We start from the raw sequence: 26,763 nt of genomic DNA on the forward strand, positions 1-26,763 counted from the left end.
AGACTGAAGGACCCTTCCAGACTCAGAAACCAAACCTTCCCCAGAGACGCTTCACTCTCCTCCTTCCTCTGCACCACGCTCCCCAGGCTGTGGAACTGTCACTCACCTGGTCGCCCAGCATACTCACAGAAGTCTGTACTCATTAACTTGGAGTAAGTGCAAAAACCCAGGCAGAGACCCTCTCCTAAAATAGCAGCGGGAAATGATCTCAGGTATAGGTGTTTGGTCTCCGAATGCTTCTGGTAGCCTGTGAACCACTGGAAACTGCGCTCCCCAAATTGCCTTTCTTCCCAACATCTTTTACCACATTTACAGAAGCGTGTCCTCAAAAAGGTAAACAAGCATCCCTTGCTTAGGGGGTTAGCAGACTTTTCAGACATCACACTAAGTTTAAATGTGAGCAAACGTCAGTCAAATGCTTCATTGAGTTTCTTTTACCAAAGTGATTCTGTAATTATTTCTATGATTGGAAAGCTTTGGAAAGGAGGGAGATGGAGATACTCTTTTTTAAAGGGGAAAAAACAGCTAATTTCTAAGTATCTGTATCCTCTATAATTTGCTAATGCAGTTACGGATCTCCAGGGTGGCCGTTTCCCTGGCGCATGCTCTGTTCCCGAGGGTGTGGGCGTGGCCCCTCGGTTTGGCCTTGGAGAAGCTGCTGTGATGTGTCCTCTTGAGGCAGGGACTGAACTGGCAGCACGACGGGGCTTTATAATAATGGGTTTAAAAATCACACAAAGCCATGGATGTTCATTGAGATGGATTTTTTCTACAGGCTATTTTTTACCCTCTTTTATTGTTCCTGTTATTAATAAATATATACAGTGGTTTGATGTGTGTCATACATTGGAAATACTTGAGACCATCAGAAATTTTATTAACAGGCCTAACAAGGGAGCTTACAGTAGGTGAAAAATGTATTCATGAAAGGATCTTTACCTTGCCCTGGTATTTTCGTTCTAGTGTGTCCTAAAATAATTCCTGTTGTCTTTAAGGCAGCCAGGAAAGGGTTTCTGAATTATTTTCCTAAGTTATGGCAGAGTTTCCTAAGATTGTAATTGACAGGGAAATGGATGTCACAGCCTGGGAGGAGGACGTGTTACTCACTTTAATGGTATCGTGTAATATTCCCTTTGAGTCTTAGATAGAGAAAAGTTATGTACATGCTATTAGTTACTTGAGTGATTTTTATTAGACTGTTTTTCTCATCATTTGGAAGTTGTGTGATGCCTGTGTTCAGTTTTTCAAATAGACCCTGTATCATACTCCTAGAAAAAAAAGTAAAAGTAATTTTTATCTAAAATCTTTATCTCATATCAAACTAACTTCATTATTAGAATTTTACATGTCATGTACAGTAATTATGAGATTTTCATAAGATTTCTTTCACAAAGTTAAAAGTTTTATGTGGTATACTTTAGATTCTGATTTTTAAAATCATTTCTTTGCTGCATATTTCTGGCATCTATCATTGAAAATGGAGGTGGGCCACCAGGGAGGGGAATAAGGTAGAAAATAATAAGATAAAAATAGCATAAAGCACACTAAGAAAATAAGCAATTATAATTTCAAATAGCAGGCAGCATGCAATCGTAAGAACTGGCTCTGGCTCTCACAGTAGCCAAAGTCACATCCCATCTTGGAAGGAAGAGTGCACGGCATTAGAGCATGATGCTATCCTGGTTCCTCCTGGCCGGTCGTCCCCTCTCCAGCATTTGTCCATTAACCAAGAGCCCTGGCTCTGCTGGTTCCACATCACCTCTTGGACAAGTCTGAAGATCAGCAGGCTGAGGCTGTGCTCTGCTGAGGCTGTAAAAATAAACCTCCAAACACGTGTGCTTGACATGTGTGGCCAAGGAAATGTCTACCATGCCTCCAGTTGGAGGCTTTTACCAGGAGAAACACTAAAGAAGAGGGAAACCGACAAGCCTGTCACACTGGCGGCACCAATTGGTAAGGGTAGGCAGCACACATTGCTGATGGGAACGTGAATTGCCTTGCAGAGCAATTTAACAATAGCTAATAAGGCTGGGCGCGGTGGCTCACACCTGTAATCCCAGCACTTTGGGAGGCAGAGGCAGGTGGATCGTTTGAGCCCAGGAGTTCAAGACCAGCCTGGGCAGCATGGCAAAACCCCGCCTCTGCTAAAAGTACAAAAATTAGCCAGGTGTGGTAGCACATGCCTGTAGTCTCAGCTACTTGTAGGGCTGAGGCAGGAGGATCCCCTGAGCCTTGGAAGGTCGAGGGTGCCGTAAGCCATGATCGAGCCACTGCACTCCTGCCTGGGTGACAGAGTAAAACCCTGTCTCAAAAAAAAAAAATTAAAAAAAAGAAAGTTGATAAAGTACATGCTTTGTATAACCTTTGACTCAACAATCCCACTTTCAATTATATACTTTAGAAAAACTTGTACCTGTGTGTAAAAAGACATTCAAGAATGTTTGCTGCAGTATTACTTGTATTACTTAGCCAAACATTTTATTAATAACCTTAATATTCAGTATTCAAAAGAAGAGAATTATGTTCTGTGTAATCGATTAAATGCTTTGGAGCGATTGAAATAAACCATCATGTGGAACTAGAGCCATATTCATCAGTATGGATACATTTCGGAAGCAGTGTTGAGCAATAAAAGTAAATTACAAAAGGCCACCTACTATGTACAAGCTTCTGTTAATTTTTGAAAACAGGTCAGTAATTCCTTAGCCCCGTCTGCGAAACCCAGAAACCTCTGAAAACCACAAATGACGTTGGGCCGCACAACGTGACCTGACCAGACTCAGTCGGTGCCGCCCTAGATCCCGCACGTGCACCTGTTCCCACACCAGACTCACTCGGTGCCACCCTGGATCCCGCACGTGCACTGGTTCCCACACCAGACTCACTCAGTGCCACCCTGGATCCCGCACGTGCACTGGTTCCCATACACGCCTCCTTTCCTGCCCTGCGTGGCCCGCTGCAGCACAGAGCTCTGTGCACCGTGGCTCCTGACCCCTGCCCGGCCGGGGGCAGTCTCCTGGCGACTATGATCCTCTTCCTGAGGCCGCCACAGCTGTCCTGCAGCCCGGTCCCCTCTGGCGCCACACCCTGGGCACATCACTGTCCCTTGCTCACAACTTTGCAAAAAAGTTCCTTCCTAAGACTCTCTTCAGAAACTCGTGACCATGCAGTAGCCATCATGTCCTGCCAGGCCCCCGACAAAGGATATGATAGCAAAGCCTCACCACAGTGAGGAGAGCCAGTTATGGTCTCAGTTGATCTCCTTTGGTGTGAACAAAAATATTCCTGTGCCTAGAAATGTTTTTGAAATGCGAAGTAAACTTGAACTATAGCCAAATATTTTATATTCTCTTATCAGAAAAAATCACCATTTGGGAAAGTATAAATTATAAATGGTAAATAGCATGTGTTTTCTTCTCTTTTTTTCCTTTAATGTTTTTCTAAATGATTATACAAAGAAAATCATCTGGCTGGGCACAGTGGCTCATGCCTGTAATCCCAACACTTTTGGGAGGCTAAGGCAGGAGAATCAGTTGAGTCTAGGAGTTGACGATCAGCCTGAGCAACATAGGGAGACCTTAACTACAGATAATTTAAAAATTAGCCTGATGTGGTGGCACGCACCTGTAGTCCCAGCTACTCGGGAAGCTGAGGTGGGAGGATTGCCTGAACCCAGGTGGTCCAGGCTGCAGTGAGCCATGATCGCACCACTGCGCTCCAGCCTGGGCAACAAAGCAAGACCTTGTCTTTTAAAAAAAAAAAAAAAAAAAAAAAAAGGAAGAAATGAAAAAATCATCTTTCTATTTCCTCTACTGATGTGTCTGACTCTCACGCCACATCTAAATTAGAGATGAAGGGGCTCTCTCAGTCACCTCTGTCCTGAATTGCAGTGGAGGCCCTCCCCAGCTGAGGTCTGAGGCTGGGTCTGGGCCTTGCCCCTTTGCTCCCCCTCCGTGTCCCCCAGCAGGTCTGCCAGCACCGAGTCCTCTGCGCCTCCACTTGGAGATGCAGGTGGAAAGGGCTGCCCAGACTCTGTGTGCCGCATACTCTTTTGTGTTATTGTCTCAGGGAATTGGGTTGTTCTGACTCCTAGAAGATTGACTCTCAGGTTGGTGTAAGTTTGTAGATAGGACTACATGTCGTTTATAGACCAATCGATATTAACCAGTAAATTGCTCACTCTAATAGCGCACACTTAATCAATAGCAGCAATTATCCAAGTAAATCTTTCATATTCAGTCATCTGTGGGAAAATTATATTGGGAGAAACTGTAACAAGAGCATAAACATTTCTGCTTTCTATTTTCAGTCAGGAAAGAAGCCACTTTTTAAAAGATTTACATTTCCCCAAGAAATGAATAATTAAGATGGTAGGCGTTTGCTTTATTTTTAATAGTTGTGATCTAGTGTGAGACATAGAAAACAAGTCTTAGAATATGAAATCATGGCAAAAGCTGAAGGCTTTTTATATGATATGTTTTACTATTTTTAATCATTTATGGAGTGCTTTATATTTGCAAAGTCCTTGCAAATAATTTTATTAAACATGTAAATGATTGGTGGTGAGTATCTATACATAGTGGGTATAAAATGAGACAGAAGCCCTTACTGTAAAATATTTCTTACTTGTTTAAAACATACATAAGTATCCATAATCAGATTTTCCCGTTTATACGTTTTTGTACCCACACAAATTCTAGTTGCCTCTGAGGTCCATCAAATAGATAACAAATTGAGGGCCAGGCGCGGTAGCTCAAGCCTGTAATCCTAGCACTTCGGGAGGACGAGGCAGGCGGATCACGAGGTCGAGAGATTAAGACCATCCTGGCCAACAAGGTGAAACCCCGTCTCTACTAAAAACACAAAAATTAGCCAGGCGTGGTGGTGCACGCCTGTAGTCCCAGCTACTCGGGAGGCTGAGGCAGGAGAATCGCTTGAACCCAGGAGGCAGAGGTTGCAGTGAGCTGAGATCACACCACTGCACTTCAGCCTGGGCAACAGAGCAAGACTCTGTCTCAGAAACAAATAAAATAAAAAACAAATTGAGTTCACTGGGCGTTGTATGGCATCACAGAATTGAGCATCAGGAGATTCCATATCTACTGTATCAAAATCCTTTTATTTTTCAGAAAAACCCAAAAACCTTGCTTATGCTTTAGCTGCTGTACTTAGTAGTAACTTACACCTTCCATACTTGTTGTGAAAATGCTGTATTATTTTAACAGCATCAATTTGGTTCCTGCATATCAAACACTGTTCTAGGTACAGAGACGGGGTAGAGACGATCCTCTCTGAGGGCATCACTGCGTGGACAGAAGTGGACACGCACACAGTTGATTTCTGACAGGCCAGGCCATCAAAGCCCTGTCTGCATGAGTGCTGATCCATCATTGTTTTTTAATTCACAAAACTCTTTTTTTCCTGCCTTCACAAATAGCAAGTTCCTGTATCTGAAAGAGAAAAGAAAAATGGAAAAAAAGATTGCTTATGTAACCACTGTCCTTTTACATTTCAGTGTATGTGTTATACGTATGTGTGTGTATATACTATACATAGTGTACATGTATGAAGATGGATATACATATTTGTGTATATAGGCTATGCATGAAATTCCTATGCTTATCAGTTTATGTCTTTTAATTATTTATTATATATATATTTAGCATTTCCCCATATTAAAGGGTCTTTAAAAACATTTTAATAGCCACATAATCTGAAGTTATTATAAATAATCTTAGGATGAACTGTCTTATACAGAATTCTACAGATGTGATTATTTCTTTTTTTTTTTTTTGAGACGGAGTCTCGCTCTGTCACCCAGGCTGGAGTGCAGTGGCCGGATCTCAGCTCACTGCAAGCTCCGCCTCCCGGGTTCACGCCATTCTCCGGCCTCAGCCTCCCAAGTAGCTGGGACTACAGGCGCCCGCCACCTCGCCCGGCTAGTTTTTTTTTTTGTATTTAATAGAGACGGGGTTTCACTGTGTTAGCCAGGATGGTCTCGATCTCCTGACCTCGTGATCCGCCCGTCTCGGCCTCCCAAAGTGAGATGTGATTATTTCTTTAGGATAAGAAAGTCTGTTCATAAATACTCCCATTGTTGTTCCAGATTGTTTTCTGCAGCACCTGAGCGCACCGGCTGTAGCATCTCCTTGCCTATCCTGCCTTGTGTCTGTTTTTAAAAAAAATCTAATTTTTTAGGCTAACAATGACATTTGCTTTTTATTTTTTTTGCTAGTGAAGATCAACTCACTAGTAAATTACAATTTACATTTATTTGTTTACTAGCATGGTTAAGCATTGGTCTTGTAGTGCTATGAATTTACTGTCTGTTCCACAATTTTTTGTGCGTGCCAAGTGCCACACTAAAGAAATGCTTTTAGAAATTAAAAAGCAATGCATTAGATGAGGCCACTGCCCCAAGGAGCTAAAGGAGAGATAGGAATTAAGAATAGGAGGGTTTCACCATGAGCAGGAAACGCACCTTTAAAATCAGGTTTCAGGTTGGGCATGGTGGTTCAGACCTGTAATCCCAGCACTTTGGGAGGCCGAGGTGGGTGGATCACCTGAGGTCAGGAGTTTAAGACTAGCCTGGCAAACCTGGTGAAACCCCGTCTCTACTAAAAATACAAAAATTAGCTGGGCATGGTGGTGGACACCTGTAATCCCAGCTACTCAGGAAACTGAGGCGGGAGAATTGCTTGAACCCAGGTGGCGGAGGTTGCAGTGAGCCAAAATCGCGCCATTGCACTCCAGCCTAGGCAACAAGAGCAAAACTCCATCTCGAAAAAAAAAAAGAGAGATCAGGTTTGAGGTTGGTTTCAGGGTACTCATCTTGCAATGAGCAAGTGCAGGTGAGCTCTGACTGGAGCAGGGGCGTGTGAGGGCTCGGGGACACCGAGCAGCCAGCCGCACCTTCGTCTACAACGGATTCACTGTCATCTTCCACTCCAGGGTGGCCAGCTGAAGACTGGGCCGTCATCTGTTCTGAACCATTGATATAATGGTGTTTCCCATGGCCTGTTCTGTTGCTTTAGACCTGGTCAGCACGCTCACAACTTTGATGAAATTAGAATGCCTTTCACACAGAGCTAGGCAAGTAAGTTGATGAGTACAACCTGAAAAGGCCCAACTTAGCCGTGAGCATTGAACACAAATAGGAGTTGTATGACCACAAAAGTAAGGAAAATATACCGCGTACAGAGACCCTGTTCATTTGTTATGCAAAATAAATGGTGGTCGTCACTCCCAAAGACCCTTCCAGAAGAAAACAGTTGAACACTTTTAGTGCAAAAGGACAACTCCGGGTTACTGGTAGAACTTAGCTGTTATTTATAGTTTCTCTTCCTAACTGTTTATAACTTTTGTTCATAAAAACTGGCAGTTTCCTTTGTCTAACCACTGCATACCCTCTTTATCTAGGACTCTCTGGTTTTTCTGTTGCTTTTCGTACTGCTGTTATTTGTGACAGGCAAAAAGTCGACTCCTTGGACTCAAGGGAATATGTTCTTGGTTTCTTTCATCCTGGGACAGCCAGTCATCGTCATGTCAGAGGATCATCTCATTATCTTCATTACTCACTGTCATCCCAGAGACCCTTGATGAAGAGCTTTTAGATAAACCATGAGTAGAGTGTCATTCGGCCAGTTCCATAGCACCAGCAGCTCTTGTTGAATGGTGTTCGGTTAGTGAACAGTTTTCTAGTTTCTGAAAAGGTGACACATGTTCAAATATCAAATTAACAAATAATGTGCACGTGTGTGTGATTGAATTTCATGCCGCCATTATAAATCATGTCCCAAGAAAATATTTGAGGATATAAGAAAGTTTAAGTAAATGATACAAAACAGTGTATGTTTTTTGAAAAGAGATGACAAGGATGCATCTGAGAATACTGCATCATTGTCCACAGTTGACTTTCTTGTTTCACTTCATACTTTCCGGTTTGTATTATTCCACAATGTGCACAGGGATGAGGTGGTAGATAGGGGTGTTAGCTAACTCTGTTTAAGCAGCTAACCTGCCTGACAGTACTGTGAGTGTTTAAAAGGTGTCAGTTTGCATAATCATCTCACCAGCACCCACCACCTTAGCCTGCTGTTTCTGCTGTGTCCCCTCAATTAGCTTATGCTAGTACCGTTTGCCCTGGCCAGAATCCAAGACTTTTACCTCCTAAATAATTCATATGAGTGTTCGTCTCCTCCACCCTGCCCCTCTGCTCCTGTGCTAGTTCAGGCCTTGTTTCTGTGTGCCTTGTTCACGAAGCCAGCTCAGTATCCTTTTTATCCACATGATACCCCCCAAAGAATTAGAAAACTAGGTACCCCTCAGACATTTTTAAGCTATCTAAAATGTTTTATCATAAATTTAAATGGTTTCAAAGGATATAATTAATTTTTAGCACATAGTATGTTGCATATGTGATTTAATTATATTTCCATCAGCACGTAGGACTGCAGATTCAGCTCATTCAGTTTTGGGAAATGTGACCCACTTGGCAGCCAGTACCCATCGTAACCAGTCACTCAAACCAGGCACGTGTGATCTCAAAAGAAATCTCACTTCGTCGTGTGATCCAGATAATCATGGCAGTGGGGTCCTGGCAGCAGTCACTTCACTCTGGATTTAGTCCTTAGAATTCATTCTCTCCCCTCAAAGCCCCCCGGGTTCTTGTCCTCCCCTCCTGCCCGCCACCCTGGGATCTGCCACTCCGGGGTCCAGCCTCTAGCTCCAGCTCCAGCTCAGCCTCACCCCCACCATCCCCCTGACCTCATCCTCCAGCTGTCCCCGCTCTGCAGTGCCTTGAACGTGCTCTGCCATGTGTTGGCCCGTTTCCTCCTGAATCCTCAGGCATCAGTGCCAGCAGTGTCCTCGCAGAGCTGTCAAGTGTGTCCAAGCTGTGCCGCTTGTGCCTCTGCCCTGTGAGGGACACCATCCCCTCGTTCACGTGCATTGCTCTGTTCATTGTGCAAGACTCCCTGCCCCGTGCCACCGGTCTCGGTGTCTCCCACGCTGGAGTGTCCGTATTTCATAAACATACATATGTGTGCGTGTATGTATTTCATATGGACATCACGTACGCTGGGCCTTCATATCTACAGGTTCTGCATCCACGGATTCCACCACCCGCAGATGGGAAACACGGTGAGGTGTGCACAGCAGCCTTTCAGCCGTGGTTGGTTGAATCCACGTGTGTGGAACCTGCAGATACGGAGGACCGACTAAGGACTTGAGCAGTCATGGATCTGGTATCCTGGGGCTCCTGGAACCGTTCCCCGGCAGATAGAGGGTCTGCTGCTTGTGTTTACGCATGTGTGTGTATGTACAATCCCCAACTTATGTGGTTTGACTTAAGATTTTTCAACTTTATGATGGTGCAAAAGCGCTCCCCATTCGGTGGGAACTGTGCTGTGAGCACCCACACGCCGTTCTGTTTCTCACTCACAGTGAATTCAAGAAACGACATGAAATGTCCAACACTTTATAAAGCAGCTTTGTGTTGGCTGATTTTCCCAACCGTAGGCTAATGTAAGTGTTGCGAGCATGTTTAAGGTAGGCTGGGCTGTGCTGGAACATTCAGTTAGCTAGGTGGTGCATTCACTCCTTTTCTTTTTTTTTTTTTTTTCCGAGATGGAGTTTGGCTCTGTGGCCCAGGCTGGAGTGCAGTGGTGCGATCTCTACTCACTACAACCTCTCTCCCGGGTTTAAGTGATTCTCCTGCCTCAGCCTGCCAAGTAGCTGGGATTACAGGTGCTCACACCACACCTGGCTAAGTTTTGTATTTTTGGTGGAGCTGGGGTTTCACCATGTTGGCCAGGCTGCTCTCCAACTCCTGACCTCAGGTGATCCACCCAGCTCGGCCTCTCAAACTGCTGAGCCACTGTGCCCGGCCTGCATTCACTTATTTACTTTTTACTTATTTTCTTTTCTTTTTCTTTTTTTTTTTTTTTTTTTTTTTAGAGACGGAGTCTCACTGTCACCCAGGTTGGAGTGCAGTGGTACAATCTCGGCTCACTGCAAACTCCACCTCCTGGGTTCATGCCATTCTCCTGCCTCAGCCTTCCGAGTAGCTGGGACTACAGGTGCCCGCCACTATGCCCGGCTAATTTTTTGTATTTTTAGTAGAGACGGGGTTTCACCGTGTTAGCCAGGATGGTCTCGATCTCCTGACCTTGTGATCCGCCCGCCTCGGCCTTCCAAAGTGCTGGGATTACAGGCGTGACCCACCATGCCCAGCCCACTTATTTTCAACTCATGGTATTTCTAACTTACGATAGGTATGGACGGAGCATCTGTGTCTGTCTTGATGTACTGTTTGGTAGCCATATGTTCTGTATGACTGTCTGTCATACCGAGTTCATTTTTGTACTCCTGTTGTCTGATGTAGGACGTACTTGCTCTCAGGTGCTTAGTTGATGCTTCTTAAGTGAGGGAGTGACTGGGTGCTTCTGTTTACAATATGAACAGCAAGCTAAGCCCGCTCCGCCAGCCCAGCCTGCCTTAAGAGCTGTCTTGTAACAGCTTCGCCTCACAGGCATTCACACCGTGAATTCACACTGTGCCTTCCCCAGGTAGGTTTCTTTATTCCTTTACCCGAAACATCAAGGGCATTCTGTGAGCTTTCCTGTGTGTCTGCGGGGGCAGGTCTGTCCTTGGAAGCTAAGAGCAGAAGCACCGCAGCGCCCCCAGCCCTTCACTGTGCCCTCCCCCGGCCCCTTCACTGTGCCCTCCCGGGCAGCCTTCCTCAGCTGCAGGGCAGATGCTCTGTGGTACCTGCTCCCGCTCCTCTCGGGAGGGCCTGCCTTTCTCCCTCGCTGGGTCACCTCTCCCCGGCACATGCTTCTCCCAAACCGGTGTCTTCTCTCCTCAGCTGCAACCTGCCATCTGCACGTTTACCAGGCACTTTGCCGTCTCTGTTCCACCATGTTGTCATTTTTTGTATCTTCTGTCATTTTGTAAAACCCAGCTCATCTGCCTGCGGCATCTCCACGTCCGGCCTGCCCCGAGTGGGTAGAGACAGGTTCGCGCCATCCCTTGGATTTCCGCGTTAGTCTGTTATTGGTTAGTTTGTTTTCGGGTCTCTCTCACCCTCTAGGGAGCAGCCACGGCACCGCCTACCCCCGCCTGGACCCCGCTGCTCGCTGCTCTCTTCCTGCCTTGCTGACTGATGCAGCGCCTGACCATGTACGGTCTTTAGACTGCCCCAGTCAGTCTGTACACTGCAGCTAGAGTCATTTTCCAAACATTTTATTTCAAAATGCATTTCTCTGTTTAGAAGCACCCAGTTGCCCCTCTTGCCTGGAACTGAAATCTCACCTTTGTGACGTGATGTTGGAAACTTGCCCTGGCTTCTGGGACCTGGCCCTCTTCATCAGCCTTGTGTGCCCCGAGCCTAGCACAGTGCCTGGCCCACAGCAGGCGGTCAGTCAATGGCTGCTAAGTGAATGTATGACGAAATGCAGATTTCGCCAATATTTATTCATTACCTTCTTTGTTCTCCTTTCCATGAATATTAAAACCTTAAGTTTCTCATTTTTAAAATGATCATTGGCCGGGCGTGATGGCTCACACCTATAATCTTAGCACTTTGGGAGGCTGAGGCAGGCAGATCACCAGAGGTCAGGAGCTCAAGACCAGCCTGGCCAACATGGCGAAACCCCGTCTCTACTAAAAATACAAAAATTAGCCAGGCGTGGTGGCAGGTGCCTATAGTCCCAGCTACACGGGAGACAGAGGCAAGAGAATCACTTGAACCCAGGAGGCGGAGGTTGTAGCGAGTCAAGATCATGCCATTGCACTCCAGCCTGGGCGACAGAGACTCTGTCTCAAAAAAAAAAAAAAAAAACAACTGTCATAGTGGCAGGCACAGTGGCTCGTGTCTATAATCCCAGCACTCTGGGAGACCAAGGTACGTAGCTCACTTCAGCCCAGAAGTGCAGGACAAGCCTGGGCAACATGGGAAAACCCCGTCTCTACAAAAAATACAAAAATTAGCTGGGTGTGGTGACACATGCCTGTAGTCCCAGCTACTCGGAGGCTGAGGTGGGAGGATCACTTGAGCCCGGGAGGTCAAGCTGTGGTCACACCACTGCACTCAAGCCTGGATGACAGAGCGAGGCCCTGTCTCAAAAAAAAAAAGTCATAATAATGCCTACTTTATAATGTTGTTACGACCGAAAATAATAACAGCGCACGCATTTACAGGGCTAATGGTCCAACAGTCCCGCAGGGAAGACGTACGCGGAGAGGTTGTGAAGGTCCCGCACTGCAGAGCCCCAGGGAGAAAAGCTGGCGTTGCCTGCGCACTCACCAGGCTCCCAGCGTGGTTCTGAGTACTTCACCTGTATTAACTGTTAATCCTCAGTAGAATCACGAAGAACTATTAATACATCCGTTTTACTTACCAGGCACCAAGGCACAGTTCAGCAGCCTGGCAGGGGTCAGGTAGCTGAGAATGGCTGAGGAGCGGTGACCTGGTAGTCCTCCTCCCAGACCCTTCCCTTCACCCCGCAACTCCAGGGTCAGCAGGGGCGGCCCAGCCAGTCCAGGGGCCTCTCTGTTGCCCAGCTCTTCCCCCAGGCCATCTTCTGGCTCTTGTGGGGGCCACTTCTCCCGTGGTCACGCTTGGAGCCTTAATGATCACCCATACCCTACACAGCTCCAGCGGCACATCTGCTGTTTCCTGAGTGCCCTCTCCTGCCAGCCAGCTGGTCAGTGTGGCATCCACACCCATGTGTGGTTCTTCTGCCTTCCTGCATGCCATGGCTCACCGATCTGCTCGCTGACTGTGCCTCCGCACCTCGTTACTTCACTTCCTTCTCTACCCAGCGTGGTTTCCATGATCCACATCTCACACATGCCTTTCCCAAATCCCAGAATGCCTGCTCCTTCATTCTTCCACTGCACACATCTCAGATACCTGCGCTCTTGACAGGTTCAGCCTCCAGCTTCCTCTGCATGGACACCCAGCAGCTGAGGCTGCGGGAGCATTTCCCACATTCAAGCATCGGCAGTGACGCTTGGCAGCGTCGAGTGGATCATCAGCACTGCGGGGCCTTCCTGCCAGGCTGCTCTGGTCTCTCCCACTGCCCTTTTAGACGGTCTCTACCTCTCTCAAGCCTCCCACCCCTCCCCTTCCTCCTCACTTTTAAAAATGAGTGACGTTCCCCCAGCTTTGGAGCCAAAACAGAGTTCTAGTAGCACCTCACGTCCCTAGTCCTGGACACACACCTGCTGAGGCCCTCGGCCTGCATGCCCTGACGCCTGGAACCTTGAGCCATGGGTCATCCTTTCTTCCTAATGTGTAATCAGCTGTTCTCCAGCTACAGCCTCCTCCGCTGTGTTTTCACACACTCAAGCACTTGCTTAAACACAGACACGGAGTGTCTCACCTTCTGCGGCCGCTGTCGCCCTTTCCTCCCCTGGCACCCTGGTCATGCCGACTTCCCTGGAGGTTCCTACAGCTGCCCACCTCTCTGCTTCCCTCTCCTTAGTTTCCACATATTCCTACAGCTGCCCACCTCTCTGCTTCCCTCTCCTTAGTTTCCACAGATTTGTTTTTTTTTTTTTTAAGACAGGGTCTCAGTCTTGTCGCCGGACTGGAGTACAGTGTCATGATTTCAGGTCACTGCAATCTCAGCCTCCTGGGCTCAGATGATCCTTCCACCGCAGCCTCCCAGGTAGCTGGGACTACAGATGCATGCCACCACACACAGCTCATTTTTGTTTTATAGAGACAGGGTTTCACCACGTTGCCCTTCGTGAGCTCCTAAGCTCAAGCAGTCTGCCTGACTCAGCCTGCCAGTGTGCTAGGATTACAGGCGTGAGCCACCACGCCCGGCCTTTCCACAAATCTTATTCTCGTCTGATTCCAGTCCAACCAGCTCTCAACAAAGCTGCTAATGGCTTTATCTGGAACCTGCCGGATGTTGAGTTCCTCTGCGGGCTGCCTCCTGGCGACGTCTGCTCGCTGACCCTCTGGACAAATACCTGCTTCTGCCACTCTGCACCATCAATATAAATAATAACTAATTCACAGTAATCAGTCATGAAAGAATGAAATGGAAAACACATGCCAAATGCAGGCCCCTGCTTTGTTATCACGGCATGCCGTACACGTAAAGTTCTCTGTCACGTGACTGCAGGAGCATCTCCATTCCTGTGCCTCGTCCTCGGGTATCAGTCACAAGCCACTTGCGGGCTAACGTCAGCCCACAGTGGTCCTTGAAGTCGACAGAAATGAACTACTGAGCCAGAGGGGCCGAGACCTGGGAGCCGCCAGCGTTTTCTGTAAAAGGCCATGGAGTGAACGTCGTAGACTTCCTGGCCATGTGGTATCTGTCCAGCTACTGAGCTCTGCCGCGCATGCCTAGCTCTTCCATGGTTGCACAGAACCTTCTCACCGTGCAGGTGCACAGGAGGCGGGCCTCTGGGCTCCTGTGAGCTCCGCCCACCAACTCAGGCAGTAGAGGGTGGGGGGCGTCCACAGGACGTGCACAGATTGCCAGCACCAGGCCCGGCTACTGGAACATCCTCTTCATAGCTTTACTTACATCTACACAGACGCCTTAAGTTCACCCCATCAGTGCAGGGAGACTGGGGCCTTCAGATGCTGTGGCCTGTGCTCTTGGAAGCCTGCAAAGGCCAGCACACCCGACCCTCCCCTGCCTCCCCTCCTGTGCCACCCGTCCTCACCTGCTTCCCCAGCCTCCCCTCATCCTCACCGGCTCGGCCCCTCCTCCACCTCCTGCCTCCGGCCACCTGGTCCTTACTGCATCCCCTCGGGCCCTGCACCCTGCCCTCTGCTCCCTGTGCCCCCCAGTGCCTGCTCTCACCAGGCTTTGCACACATTCTGTCCTCTTCGAGGGTCTCTGCCCCCCTCCTCCCTGATTAGCTCCTGCCCGTCCTCACCGTAGGGCATGTCCTGAGGGAAGGGGCCCAGCCTCTGTAGCAGGATAGGCCAGAGCCTCAGGCGTAGGGAACCGGGAAGGGAGCAGTTATTAGTTGCCCCTGGATACAGAGTCTGCCTAGATGCATATATAGAACTGGTTCAGACTTGGCACAGTCTCTTTCCCTCTCACTCGTTCACATTTGCAATTCAAAGAGAATATACAGAGCCATTTGTATTATATAAAGTGATTATTGCATTGAATTTAGACTAGAGAAGGCATTTGGAGATCGTTTTAGTAAATTATCTTAACCAATCTAAAAATGTTTCTGAACTGTCAACCAGAACACAGAAATCCTGTGTTACTTGCTGTAGTGTGGACAGTTTGGGGGAACGTGGCACCGATTTCATCTTCACCGTCGATCAGTGGTTCTCTGACTGGGTCCAGTGGCTGCGCACCAGCTAGTGAAGAAAACCACAGACTCCAACTGCACGTTGTATGCTCTGGTCTCCTCCTTTCAAAAAAAAAAAAAGGCTGCGAGATATATTTTAAGAAATCTGAGTTGTCCTGCTAATATTTGCAGCTCGCTGGTTGGTGCCATGGAGGCCAGTACTCACTGTCAGGCTGTGGCAGGTACAGTGAAAGGAAAAAGTCTGTGAGAGAACGGTGGAAAGTTCACCAGACAGTGAAACACATGCTAGTTGGAATGACTGAAAAACAGACCACGGACACCACCAAGTGCCGTGGGATGTGCAACCACAGGACCCCTTGCTGCTGGGGAAGGCAAGGTGGCGCGGCCACTTAGGAGGACAGCTTGGTGACTCCTGCAACACTAAACGCACTCTTACATACAACCCAGCACTGCGGTTACTGCATTCCGCTCCTGGATGTCTCACCCAGTTGTGCCGAATGCTTATATCCACACAAGAATCTGCCCAAAGATGTTCATGCCAGCTTTTCCATAGTTGCCAAAAACTAGAGGCAACCAAGAGGTCCTTCAATAGGTTAGTGGGTAAACAAACTGGTAATCTGGACAGTAGAATGTTCAGCATTTTTAAAAAACGAACTATCAACCCCTGAGAAGACCTGGAGGAAGCTGAGATGTCTGCAGCGCCAGGTCACACGGCTGCTCACTCAGAGCCTGGCCTGTCTGAAGCTCCGGGCCCAGCACCAGTTCCTTCCCTCACACACAGAGTTTCACTGGGCACGCACACGCCAGCTCTGGATTGATGTAGAAACAGTTTAGGAATTTTTAACAGCATCGTCCACATTTTTAATGCCTCCCTCCTGCCTGGCACTGTGTTCAGGACTTTCATATATCTTATTTAATTGTCACATCCGTAAGGTGGGACAGATGACCTCAGCTCTGTAAACTCAGCCATTGCTGAGCCTGCAGTGTGAGTGTGAGGCCACATGTCAAAGCCCCGGAAGACACAAGCCCCGCTCTCCTGCCTGCAACACAGCCCCCGCCCCCACTGCAGCTGGAATTAGAGCAGGTCGTTAGCTTCTGCCTGAGGAAGCCCAAATAAAGGACTGCAGAACAACCGTAGTGCAAAGCTGACACTCATTTCCCTCCTAGGCGCTTCGTGAGCAGGCCCTGAGTTCTCTGTCCGGGTGTGGAGGGCAGGAGGTGTGGAGAGGGAGCAGTGCGTGTGTGAGCTAGTACACAGAAGACGTGTGTGGCAGGCTCTACCACACATTTTTAAAATATGTAAACTCCTAAACTTCTTGTCAGAGAAGTGCTTGGCATGCACACAAAATCATTTAGCTAATTTTTGGGAAACATATTGTTTAATTGTCTGTCTCCCTTGCTAGATCATCCACTAATGAGTGCTCGTTCACTAACCTCCCCGCCAGCCTTGCAGTCTCTGTCAGGCAGGAAGTACTTAAAGCATGTTTACTGACTGGCTGCAGAAATGAGGACATCTACAGTATTCAAAGATAGTGCCCATTACCTTGAGAAAAGACAGAGTGAGCATCCACTTTTAGCTTCTTAAAAAGTTTAAACATTCCGACCTTATTTTCCCATTCATTTCTCTAACGGCTGTCCTTTCTGCATTGCACAAGGGCAAAGATAAACACAGAAGTCTGTATGAATCAGCCAGCGTGGCGGTACCAGCCAGCCCTTCCGTGTTGAAGCCGTAACATTACGCGATGTGAAAGTATGTCGTGCATTGCCACATGGGCCTGGAACATGTTGTGTTCTCATACTTTATTTTTTTCGTATTGATAAATTAGAATTATGAACATAGAAAGCCACTTATTTTATAGTCACATGCAGAGCTTACAGATACAAATACATATGTCCAACACATAGCATAAAATTTCCTTATTGATTTTAAATTGACAAATCTCAAGACAATCCTGCTAAAAAGGACGCCAGTCATATAGATTGAGAGAGATGCGGAGCTTTCCAATAAAAAGCCTCTTCCCGATGCTCTATCAGTTGCTAAATGTTACTGTTTTTATGATTTGATCAGCTCGAACTGTATCTCACGCTTGGCTCTCTTATTGCCTAATTACACGTGCAGCGTTGACAAATGGCATTCCCCTCCGTGCTGCCAGCACACTGACCTTGTCATGATTACTAATGGCTGGCTGGCGCTGCTTCCAGCAAGGTGAGCAGCTGTGGCCAGTGGCTATGCGTTTGGGTCATGGATTCCACCATGCCTTGCATGTGTGTTTGGTCACATGTTCTGCCATGTCTTGCAGAGCTGCAGAAACTGGAGGGCAGCAGTTGACCTATGTGGACGTCTCCTCACAGCCCACGGCCAGGGCTACGGCAAGAGCGGGCTGCCCACCAGCCACACGACAGATTCACTGCAGGTGAGAACACCTTTCAGGGGCTGTAGTTTAACCTGGCTAATCACAGTTTGGGGACATGGACAGGACCATGGCCTTTCATGCCAGTAACAAAAAGTATATTTTCATATCCTGCTTCTTTATCTCTTAATTATATTGTATATACTATACTGGGGCACTGGAATTCTCACTTTGGCCCATCAGGACGCCTGTGCGCCCCAGAAGCACACTCACAGGTGCCCACACTTAGTCTCATGGTGGGATCAGCATGGCTTTGGGTCAGCAGGTAGGTTCGCCTCACGACTGGCAGCAGCAGCTGGCCTGTGCGGGGATCTGGGGCATGTCTGAGCCCGGTAGCAAACAGTGACAGGAGCAGTTGGTTCTGTCCACCCCAAGGACGGAGGGTCCATGTGCCATGGGTTTGCTCCTCCTGGCATATCACTTGCTCTGAAATTTAAAAAAAAAGGAATGCACAAAATAGACTTGTGAACAAAAGGAAACTCAGAAGAAGGAACAGCTGCAAACGTTGATAAATTCTTACCTTTCCCTGGGGAGTTTTTCAACTGTTCTTCTAGCTTACATGGGAATCCCCCGGGACTAAACAGATCACCAGATCCTTCAGAACTGTGATGAGCTTTGAAAAGGAGCAGCTCTGGGGAGCCCTGACAGCTTAGCTGTTTCCAGCAGGCTCCTTCTCCTTCTTCCTCTTCCCGCAAGAGCCGACAAGAAGAGCCGCTTTCCCCCATCACCTGTCCATCCACTGGTTTGCCAAATCCTAGGCTGTTTTTCTATCATTTCTCTCCAACCCATCACCACCTGCAGTTCATGCTCTCATTGCAGTGTTGCTTTAGCCTCCTATATGAACTTAGTTCAAGTTTCTTTATTCACATTCATTCCATCAACTACCTCCAAAAAAACTCTTACAGCACACTTTTGATCATCTCACTTTCCTGCTTGAAAACTGCCCGGCATAGCGACACATGACTGTAGTCCCAGCTACTGGGGAGACTGAGGCAGGAGGGTCACTTGGGCCCAGGAGTTCTGGGCCGTAGTGCACTTTGCTGATCACGTGTTGGCACTAGCTCAAAACCAATATGGTGACCTCCTGGGAGCCAGGGACCACCAGGCTGCCTAAAGAGGGTGAACCACCCTCCTTTCCGACTAGGTCTGAAACGGAGCTAGTCAAGAGCTGGATAGTTTCCCATTGCCTACCATGCGAAATTTCATCTTCTCGTGTGTGTGTGTGTGTATGTGTGTGTGTGTGTAATGAGAACACTGAAAATCTGTCTTAGCAATTTTTAGTGTACGTTGTTTGTAACTGTGGTCACCATGTCTACAATAGATCTCTTGAGCTTATTCCTCCTGTCTCACTGAATTTTGTTTCCTTTGACTAACATCTCTCAAACCTCCGCTGCCCTGCCCTCCTCCCCAGCCCCGGCACCCGCCATCTACTCTGCTTCTGTGAGCCCAGTGTTTTCAGATTCCATGTGTAAGTGAGGCCCCGCGCTGTTTGTCTTTCTGTGCTTGGCTTGTTTCATCTAACGTCATGTCCCCCAGGCTCATCCACATCACAAACAACGGGATTTCCCCCATGAAAGCTGAGTGCTATTCCACTGTGTGTCGTACCACGTTCCTTTATCCATTCATCCCTCAGCGGACACTTGGTGAAATTCACTCTTCTCATCAGTAAAGTCAGATCACATTAGGTTCCCCTTTTAATCCTAAGTCTCTGGCTGTGCAGCTCTCTAATGCAAATTCCCACCATTTTCCTGAAGGTACCCCAGATGCTGCCAGAGCACGCTGTGCTCTCGTACGTCATGTTTTGTCCACTCTGTGCCTTTGTCTTTACGTTCCCTGAACGAGCAGACCCTTCCTTAGCCTGTGGCCCCTTGAAACTCCGCAGCCCTGAGAGCTGCCCTCAAACACAACCCATCCCCGCGCTTCCGCTCCTTCCTGCTCCCGTTCCCGCCGTCATTCCCCCGCCCTCCACTAGGCGGCGCATTCCTTTGGTGCCTTTCCATCTCCATGACACCTAGCACAGTGCTTTGCACACACACCTGCTCAGTAAGCAGTGTTTACTTACTGAGTAAACAGTTATGTAAAATCATTCACATTGTTATTAAGCTCAATAGTAATTTTTTTTTGAAGACAGGGTCTCGCTATGTTGTCCAGGCTGTGCTCAAACTGCTGGGCTCAAGCGATCCTCCCACCTCAGCCTCCCGAGTAGCTGGAACTGCAGGCATGAGTGATATCTCAGAATTAAATATTCAGCATGTTTCAAATGTCGGATTTTATTTTTCCTGACCTCACCTCGCAGAGTGGCCACGTTCTGCTTTTTTAAACACGATTTTGTAAATATGCAAAGATAGGAAGTTAGGTTAGCCCTTATTTTAATATATGAGAAATTAATCTCTTAACAACCAACTTCATAAGGAATAGCAATTTCTGAACTGGATATATATAGATAACCTATTGTTTCCATTGTCTTTTGTTTTTAGCTCTGGTTTGTGAGGCTGGCACTACTAGTGAAGTTGGGCCTTTTCCAGAATGCTGAGATGGAATTTGAACCCTTTGGAAATCTTGATCAGCCAGACCTTTATTACGAGTACTACCCACACGTGTACCCTGGGCGCAGGGGTAAGGCCATGGTATTTAATATTTGTACATTTGTATGTGTTTTGCTCTGGTTTGCTTTGATTTATACATAATTTGGTAGCCTCAGTTTTCCTTATTTATCCAGTCTCGAAAAAAATCAGATAAGTACCTAGCAACAAGCCTTGACTTACAGAATGCTCCCACTCAGATTTACCGAAACATTGACCTGGAGGTGCTCCCTGGTGCGTCTGTCTGTGCATTTAGCAGCCGTGTATCTAGCACCTGCTGTGTCAAGGCAGCATGATGTGGTGCAGGGCCCGGGTGGTAGACGTCTGAGCTGTGCTCCACAGGGAAGAACCGTCCCATCTCGGGACCTGATGCACAGAGAAGCAGAGCAGTGAAACCAAACGTGTCCGTGCCATGTGGCACACGCCGCGACATTTTCCATTCGTCTCTATTCTTATTTAATTTATTTTAAAAATCTGGTTGTGACTCACCCTTTGGGTCACAGTCACGACCATGGTTTGGAAAACACTAGGCTATAGCATAGGGTAGTTCTAGGAGAGTGACAGGAAATCAACAGTTGGGAAGGGAGAAGACGGGTTACGGAGAGCCTTCTACAGCACTGGGATCATTGTGCAATGTGTGCTCTTGGTGGAGAACCTTATAAATATGTTTGAAGCCCCTCATATGTTCTTAAATAGAAAACAGTCTTGGCAGGATGTCTCATGAGGGCGGTGTAAGCAGCTGTTGAAAGCCCAGGCCCTGTTGTCAGGCATCCCCAGTTACATCCTGGTACCCCCACTGACTCGTGTAGCCTTGGGGGAGTTATCTGACCTCTCTGTGACCCAGTGTCCTTGTCGGTAAAACAGATATGCCAGTCCTGCTTGCTTCCTGGATTGTCCCGAAGATTAAATGATGTCAGTGTAAGTTGCTTGGAATAGTGGCTGCTCTCTAGTACCAGCTGTATTTGCCGGTTTTCTTACTCTCTTCTGAACATATCAGTGACACGGGAGAGTCTCGCACTGCCGCGTTTTGCAGGCTCGATTGTCAGCATTTGTTGGCTGCGGCAGTGGAGCTACGGAGAATGGTCCTAGGTGTCAGGAAATGCAGAGCCTGATCGGAGGTAGAAAATATTTAAAACCAGCAGTACAAGAGATGCAAAGACCTGATTAATAATAAAATAATAATTCCTATAGAAGGCTCAGAAAATTTAAATAAACATTCTATTTAACTTAGTTGATACTAGTAAGTAAATAGATGAACTAAAAAGGCTAGAAGTAAAAACAAATCTTTCATCTTCTTTGTGTGTTGTTTTTTGCTTAAAACTCAGCTCTGTTTCTTTGGAGGGGCATAGGAACGAATGCAGACGCCGGCTTTCTTTATTCCCCATGCTCTCTCCTTTATCATCTTTACCTTCCTCCAGGTAGGACGGGAGGAAATTGGTCCATATTACTCTGAGTTATCCCAGAATTGATGGAGATTTTTATCATTTTTAGTATAAAATATTTTTTGACCTTTAGTCTCACTGGTATTAAAATTATTTATTCCTTCTGACTAAGGGAATTTGCCCCTTGTAGAAAAGAAAAAAATGGAAAGGGTAACTTCTAATAACTAAGATAGGGCATAAATCAGAGAGATCGTCTTGATGGGGCTGGCTTGATTTCATGGAAGTGAACCAGCCAATCTAGGTAGCCACAGAGTGAGGAAGGACCAGCAACAACACTGTCGCTCTCGGACATAGGACTCCGTGTCATCCAGGGACGTAGATGCCAGTCCTTAATGTGCAACACTTCCTGCCCACCCACTGGCCTGTCCAGTCCTGCTAGCCTTCCACATGACCAGGAGGAACAGACCAAAGCCAGGACCGCTTGATGGTGCGTGTTCAGGAGCTCTGTCTGCCGTGGCGTGGCCAACAGGTGGCGGAAGTGGGGCCAGAGGGGTCTCGGGAACTTGCTGAAGGACCCTCACTGGTGTTGCTGGCCAAGCACGCCTTCTGTCCCCAGGAGTCTGGCTTTTGCGGCCGTGAGTTGGATAAAGATGTCTTGACTTCTTCCCTGGGGTCTTCTTCCGCACTCCAGCCAGGAAGCTGCCCGGTGGTCGTGAGCACTGTCCTGGAGGAGCAGGGCTTTATCTGTCCCCTCTCCGCAGGAGTAAGTCTCATCTACGTCCCTCCCAAAGTTCCGTCCAGTCTGCTTGTAGGTGGTTCCCTCAACCGCTCATGAGTTTTAGAGATACAGCCATTGCTGGTTGTTCCAGGGATACTGTTCTACCTTGTAAATTAACTGGGCTCCCTGATTCTGTCATGTCCCTTTCTTGTCTCCACTTCGTCACCAATTTGAGGGTCATCCTTTCCATGTAAGACCAAATTTCCAGCCCAGAAAGAATGGGGAGGCTGTCACTTGGTAGGTTGTGAAGAAAAGATGGAAAGGTTAAAGGCGTTGTTAATTGGGGAAGTTTGAGGGTGTTTCTATTTAATCAGTTATCCCTGGTAGCTATCATAGTCAAGAAACGGCTGCTTTCCTATTTCTTATAAGGATTCGCTTTGTTTTCCCCCGGCATAAATAAAACCATTCCTTCCCCCTCTGCCTGACTGCAGCCTGAGCATCTCCTCCAACCCCGCCCTTCCCATGTCGTTCATAGTCCCAGGAGGGGGCTGGACCCAGGTCTGTGGGACTCTGCCTGGGCTGGGGACTGGGACTGGGACTTGACAGCTGATTTTTTTTTTTTGGCATTTTGTCTGCTGCTAACAGAAAACTTAGGGCCTTGAGCACACAGGCCTTAATTGAAACCACCAGATACCCTGAAGGGCAGAGCTGCACCAAGTGCTCTGGTTTCTTTTCCTACTGAGGTCCATGTGAATTATAGATTCAAAATGACTCCTTTTACATCACCTGCTTCTGAATTTATGACAGGTGTTTAAGAATGAGTGTGACTGAGAGGCAGATATTTCCTATGATGACCAAATAAACATCTCCAGCTCGGCTGGGCACAGTGGCTAATGCCTGTAATCCCAGCACTTTGGAAGGCCGTGAAGATCTCAAGATCTCTTGAGGCCAGAAGTTCGAGACCAGCCTGGCCAACATGGTGAAACCCCGTCTCTACTAAAAATACAAAAAATTAGCCGGACACGGTGGTGCACACCTGTCATACCAGCTACTCAGGAGGCTGATACACAAGAATCTCTTCAACCCAGGAGGCGGAGGTTGTCGTGAGCCAAGATCGTACCACTGCACTCCAGCCTGAGTGACAGAGTAAGACTCTGTCTCACAAAAAAAAAAAAAAAAAAAAAAAAGCTCCAGCTCTAACCTTTACCTCTGGCCGCTCAGGAAGGCCCAGCCTCGCCTTGCGCATCCTATTTACAGCATGCTGAAGGCTCCGTAGCACGGTGTGCCCGTCTCTCAGGAGAGGATGTTGGTGGGAATGACACTGAGTGCCATTTAAGAATATCAAACTCTGTGGATTTAGGTGGAGAACTACCTGTCATCTTTCCTCCTCATTTTGAGGACATTTTTTCCTAAGGATGTTCAGTCAAGCCTAGAAAACATGCTTTGATTCTTCCTGAAATTAAATTGCACTGGTAAATGGATAAAGAGAAGATAGCAGCTACGCATCATTAAGCAGCTAATTTAAATTATGAAATAGACATAAATCATACATACATTTTAGCAAAAGTGTATTAACATTCATCCTCAATAATATGCTGGATGTTTACTAATTTTTCTTCCCATTTTGTGGTGTAACAAAGCATAAATGTAAGATTTTGATTCATTCACTTCATTTTAGCTTGCAATATATAAGCAAAGCAAGTTGTTAAAATGTGCTTTAAAAGGAGTCTATAATTATAAAAACAACTTTTATGAATGAGCTTTAATATATTTCATGTAAATATTGGGCGTAATTTTTGCCCATTCAGAATATTCATAACAAGACATGTAATGAATCGTGTGTAAAAATCATGAAGGTTTTTTTTAAAAAAATTCATCCAAGAAGGGAACAGTATTATGGTTGATGTATTTATGTGTCATATCTCGCAATTTCAGTCAGTTGCTTTCAGCCCCCTCCAAAGCCCAGCCCCATTTCTGACCCTAGTGCTGTCTTTCTCTTGGTTGTCTGGACGCTCCCTCCTGCGCACGGGAAGAATCCTCAGGACACAGTCATGGGGCCCACCCAGCCCCGCGCCCCTGGAGCTGAGGTCTGTGCGGTTCTGGGTGGGACCCCCAAAACCACAAGAAGCCCAGATAGCACTGACTCTGACCTGGGTGACCTCTCTTTATCTTCCTTTCTTGCTCCTCAATCTCCACCCCCTTTTCCTCTGTTCCTCTTCTACTGCATTCATTGCTTCTTCCCCTCTCAGACCCTACACCCATCCCTAGAACCCAGGGCCCAGCTTCCTCCATCCCCAGAACCCAGGCCGCAGGCAGTGGAGTGGAAGCTGCTTGCATCAAGCCTTTTGTCGGAGTTCATTTCATGGGTTGTGGGGCAGTCGTTGAAAGCTCAGATTTGTGTTCAGAAGCCAACTGGCTGGGGGTTGTGAGCAGATTGTCCACATCTTTTCATTCACTGGAAGTCCTCTGTGTCCCTGCAGGACACACTTAAAGACTGTGTGGCTTTAGTTCCCTGAGACTTCACACATAACTTGGCAACTGAGCTCTTCTGTCTAGAATTGTCATGCGGCTTCAGGAAATTCAGAGGATCGGTGTTGGTCATACTGGTAGAAGATGTCAAAACAAGAAGAATAAAAATAGTGTGCAGAAAACTTGCTCATAGCCACTGTCTTATCGCTGAAAACTGAACTTCACTTGCAGAGTGATACCCTGTATCATGCATCGCCAGGGACAGAGAAAAAGATAAATATATCTTCAAGTTGCCTTTCCTATTCGTATTTCTCTGATTTTGAAACAGAAGTTCCCTATCCGTGAATTCTTCAGATAGTTGAGGTAGAGTACTCTTTCATTGCACAGGATGCCACTGCTGTTTCCAGATGGATTTGTGCAAATTCAGATATTTGATTTTTCTGTGTTGCCCACATCTATTTACTGTTTACTTTTACTTTACTTTTTTTTCTGTTCTAATAGCTTTTTAATAAAAGGTATTTACTTTTATTCTAACCCACTACTTCTGTACCTTATGAGAAACTCTGTTTTGGGATCTGGTTGAATCCACTCTTTGCTTAACAAAAATTGGTATTTATAAAATACTCAGACAATTAACAAATATTTTTCATATTTGCCTTACTTTTTTGTAACAAATGAAATCACCCATTGCTGATACAGCCTGTGAACCTCCTTCCCAGTTCAGTCCCTCCCAGAAGCAGTCACAGTTGTGGTGTGTTGTGTAGCCTTCCAGATCATGTTTTTACATATTTGCTTCATACACACACATATACATACACACAGAGAAACACATGTGTACAGAGAGAGAGTATTGTCTTACAAGCTTTGTAAATATACTTCATGAGCACATCATTCTTCATTTGCTTTTTTTCCCCACTCGCCATTGTTCATATCCATCTGTATCCGTATCCATAAAGATGAACAATTAGGATCTTTCCAGCTTTTGGCTATGATGAGCAGTGGTGTTATGGACATCTTTGTACATTTCCCTTTGTACATGTTGAGTTCGAGGTGTAAATTTAAAGTGGCATATGTGAAAGTGGCCATGCTAATTTCCACTCCCAGCCACAGCCTGTGTTTCTGTCCCTCCACTCTTGTATAAGTAAAGATTGTCAGACTTTCACCAGTGAGTCTAAAATTCTACCTCCTGTCGCAACTGACGTCTTTCTGATTTCTGCCAAATTATGTGTCCTTTGTCGGAATTTCCTCCTTGGTGACTCACTCTTTCATAATCTTGGCCTGTATTTCTATTGGGTTATCTTTGTTATTAATTGCTTGAGGTTCATTCTATATAGTAGGTATTTAATCCTTCATCTGTTTTGTATTTGGGAAATATTAATATCTTGTCCCATTCTGGGAAATACTATTTTCAACCCTGAAAAAAAAATTCTAATTTAAAAATACAAACATAACCTTTTTTGTTTGCAACATAACCCGTTTTAGGAGTAACTTCTTGATTGCACATACTGTTATATCAGGAATAATAAATGCAAAGAAATCCTGCCTTTGTCATTCCCAAGTAGGCTGAGACAAGTAAAGACATTTACCAGACAGCTTTCCAGAACGTTTCCTAAGGGAGCTCTGCACACTGTTGCCGGGACCGTCCGCTGGGTATGGGAGGAGCTCTGCACACTGTTGCTGGGACCGTCCGCTGGGTGTGGAGGAGCTCTGCACACTGTTGCTGGGACCCTCCACTGGGTATGGGAGGAGCTCTGCACACTTGCTGGGACCACCCATTGGGTGTGGAGTAGCTCTGCACACTGTTGCTGGGGCCGTCCGCTGGGTGAGGAAGGAGCTCTGCACACTGTTGCTGGGACCGTCCCCTGGGTGTCGAGGAGCTCTGCACGCTGTTGCTGGGACCGTCC

At 46.8% G+C, this 26,763-nt stretch overlaps 1 protein-coding gene across 2 annotated transcripts in view; it reads left to right on the forward strand.

Moving 5' to 3' along the window:
- The window catches only part of TRAPPC12 (trafficking protein particle complex 12), a 106,983-nt gene that overhangs the window by 25,214 nt on the left and 55,006 nt on the right, over positions 1–26,763 (forward strand). For both annotated transcript variants that reach the window (XM_025353866.1, XM_025353867.1), the window contains exons 4-5: positions 17,598–17,711; positions 20,186–20,324. In XM_025353866.1, the coding sequence (XP_025209651.1) occupies positions 17,598–17,711; positions 20,186–20,324 (253 nt within the window). The remainder of the gene's footprint in view (positions 1–17,597; positions 17,712–20,185; positions 20,325–26,763) is intronic.

This window comes from Theropithecus gelada, chromosome 13 (genome assembly GCF_003255815.1).
Source record: "Theropithecus gelada isolate Dixy chromosome 13, Tgel_1.0, whole genome shotgun sequence".
Taxonomy (NCBI): Eukaryota; Metazoa; Chordata; class Mammalia; order Primates; family Cercopithecidae; genus Theropithecus; species Theropithecus gelada.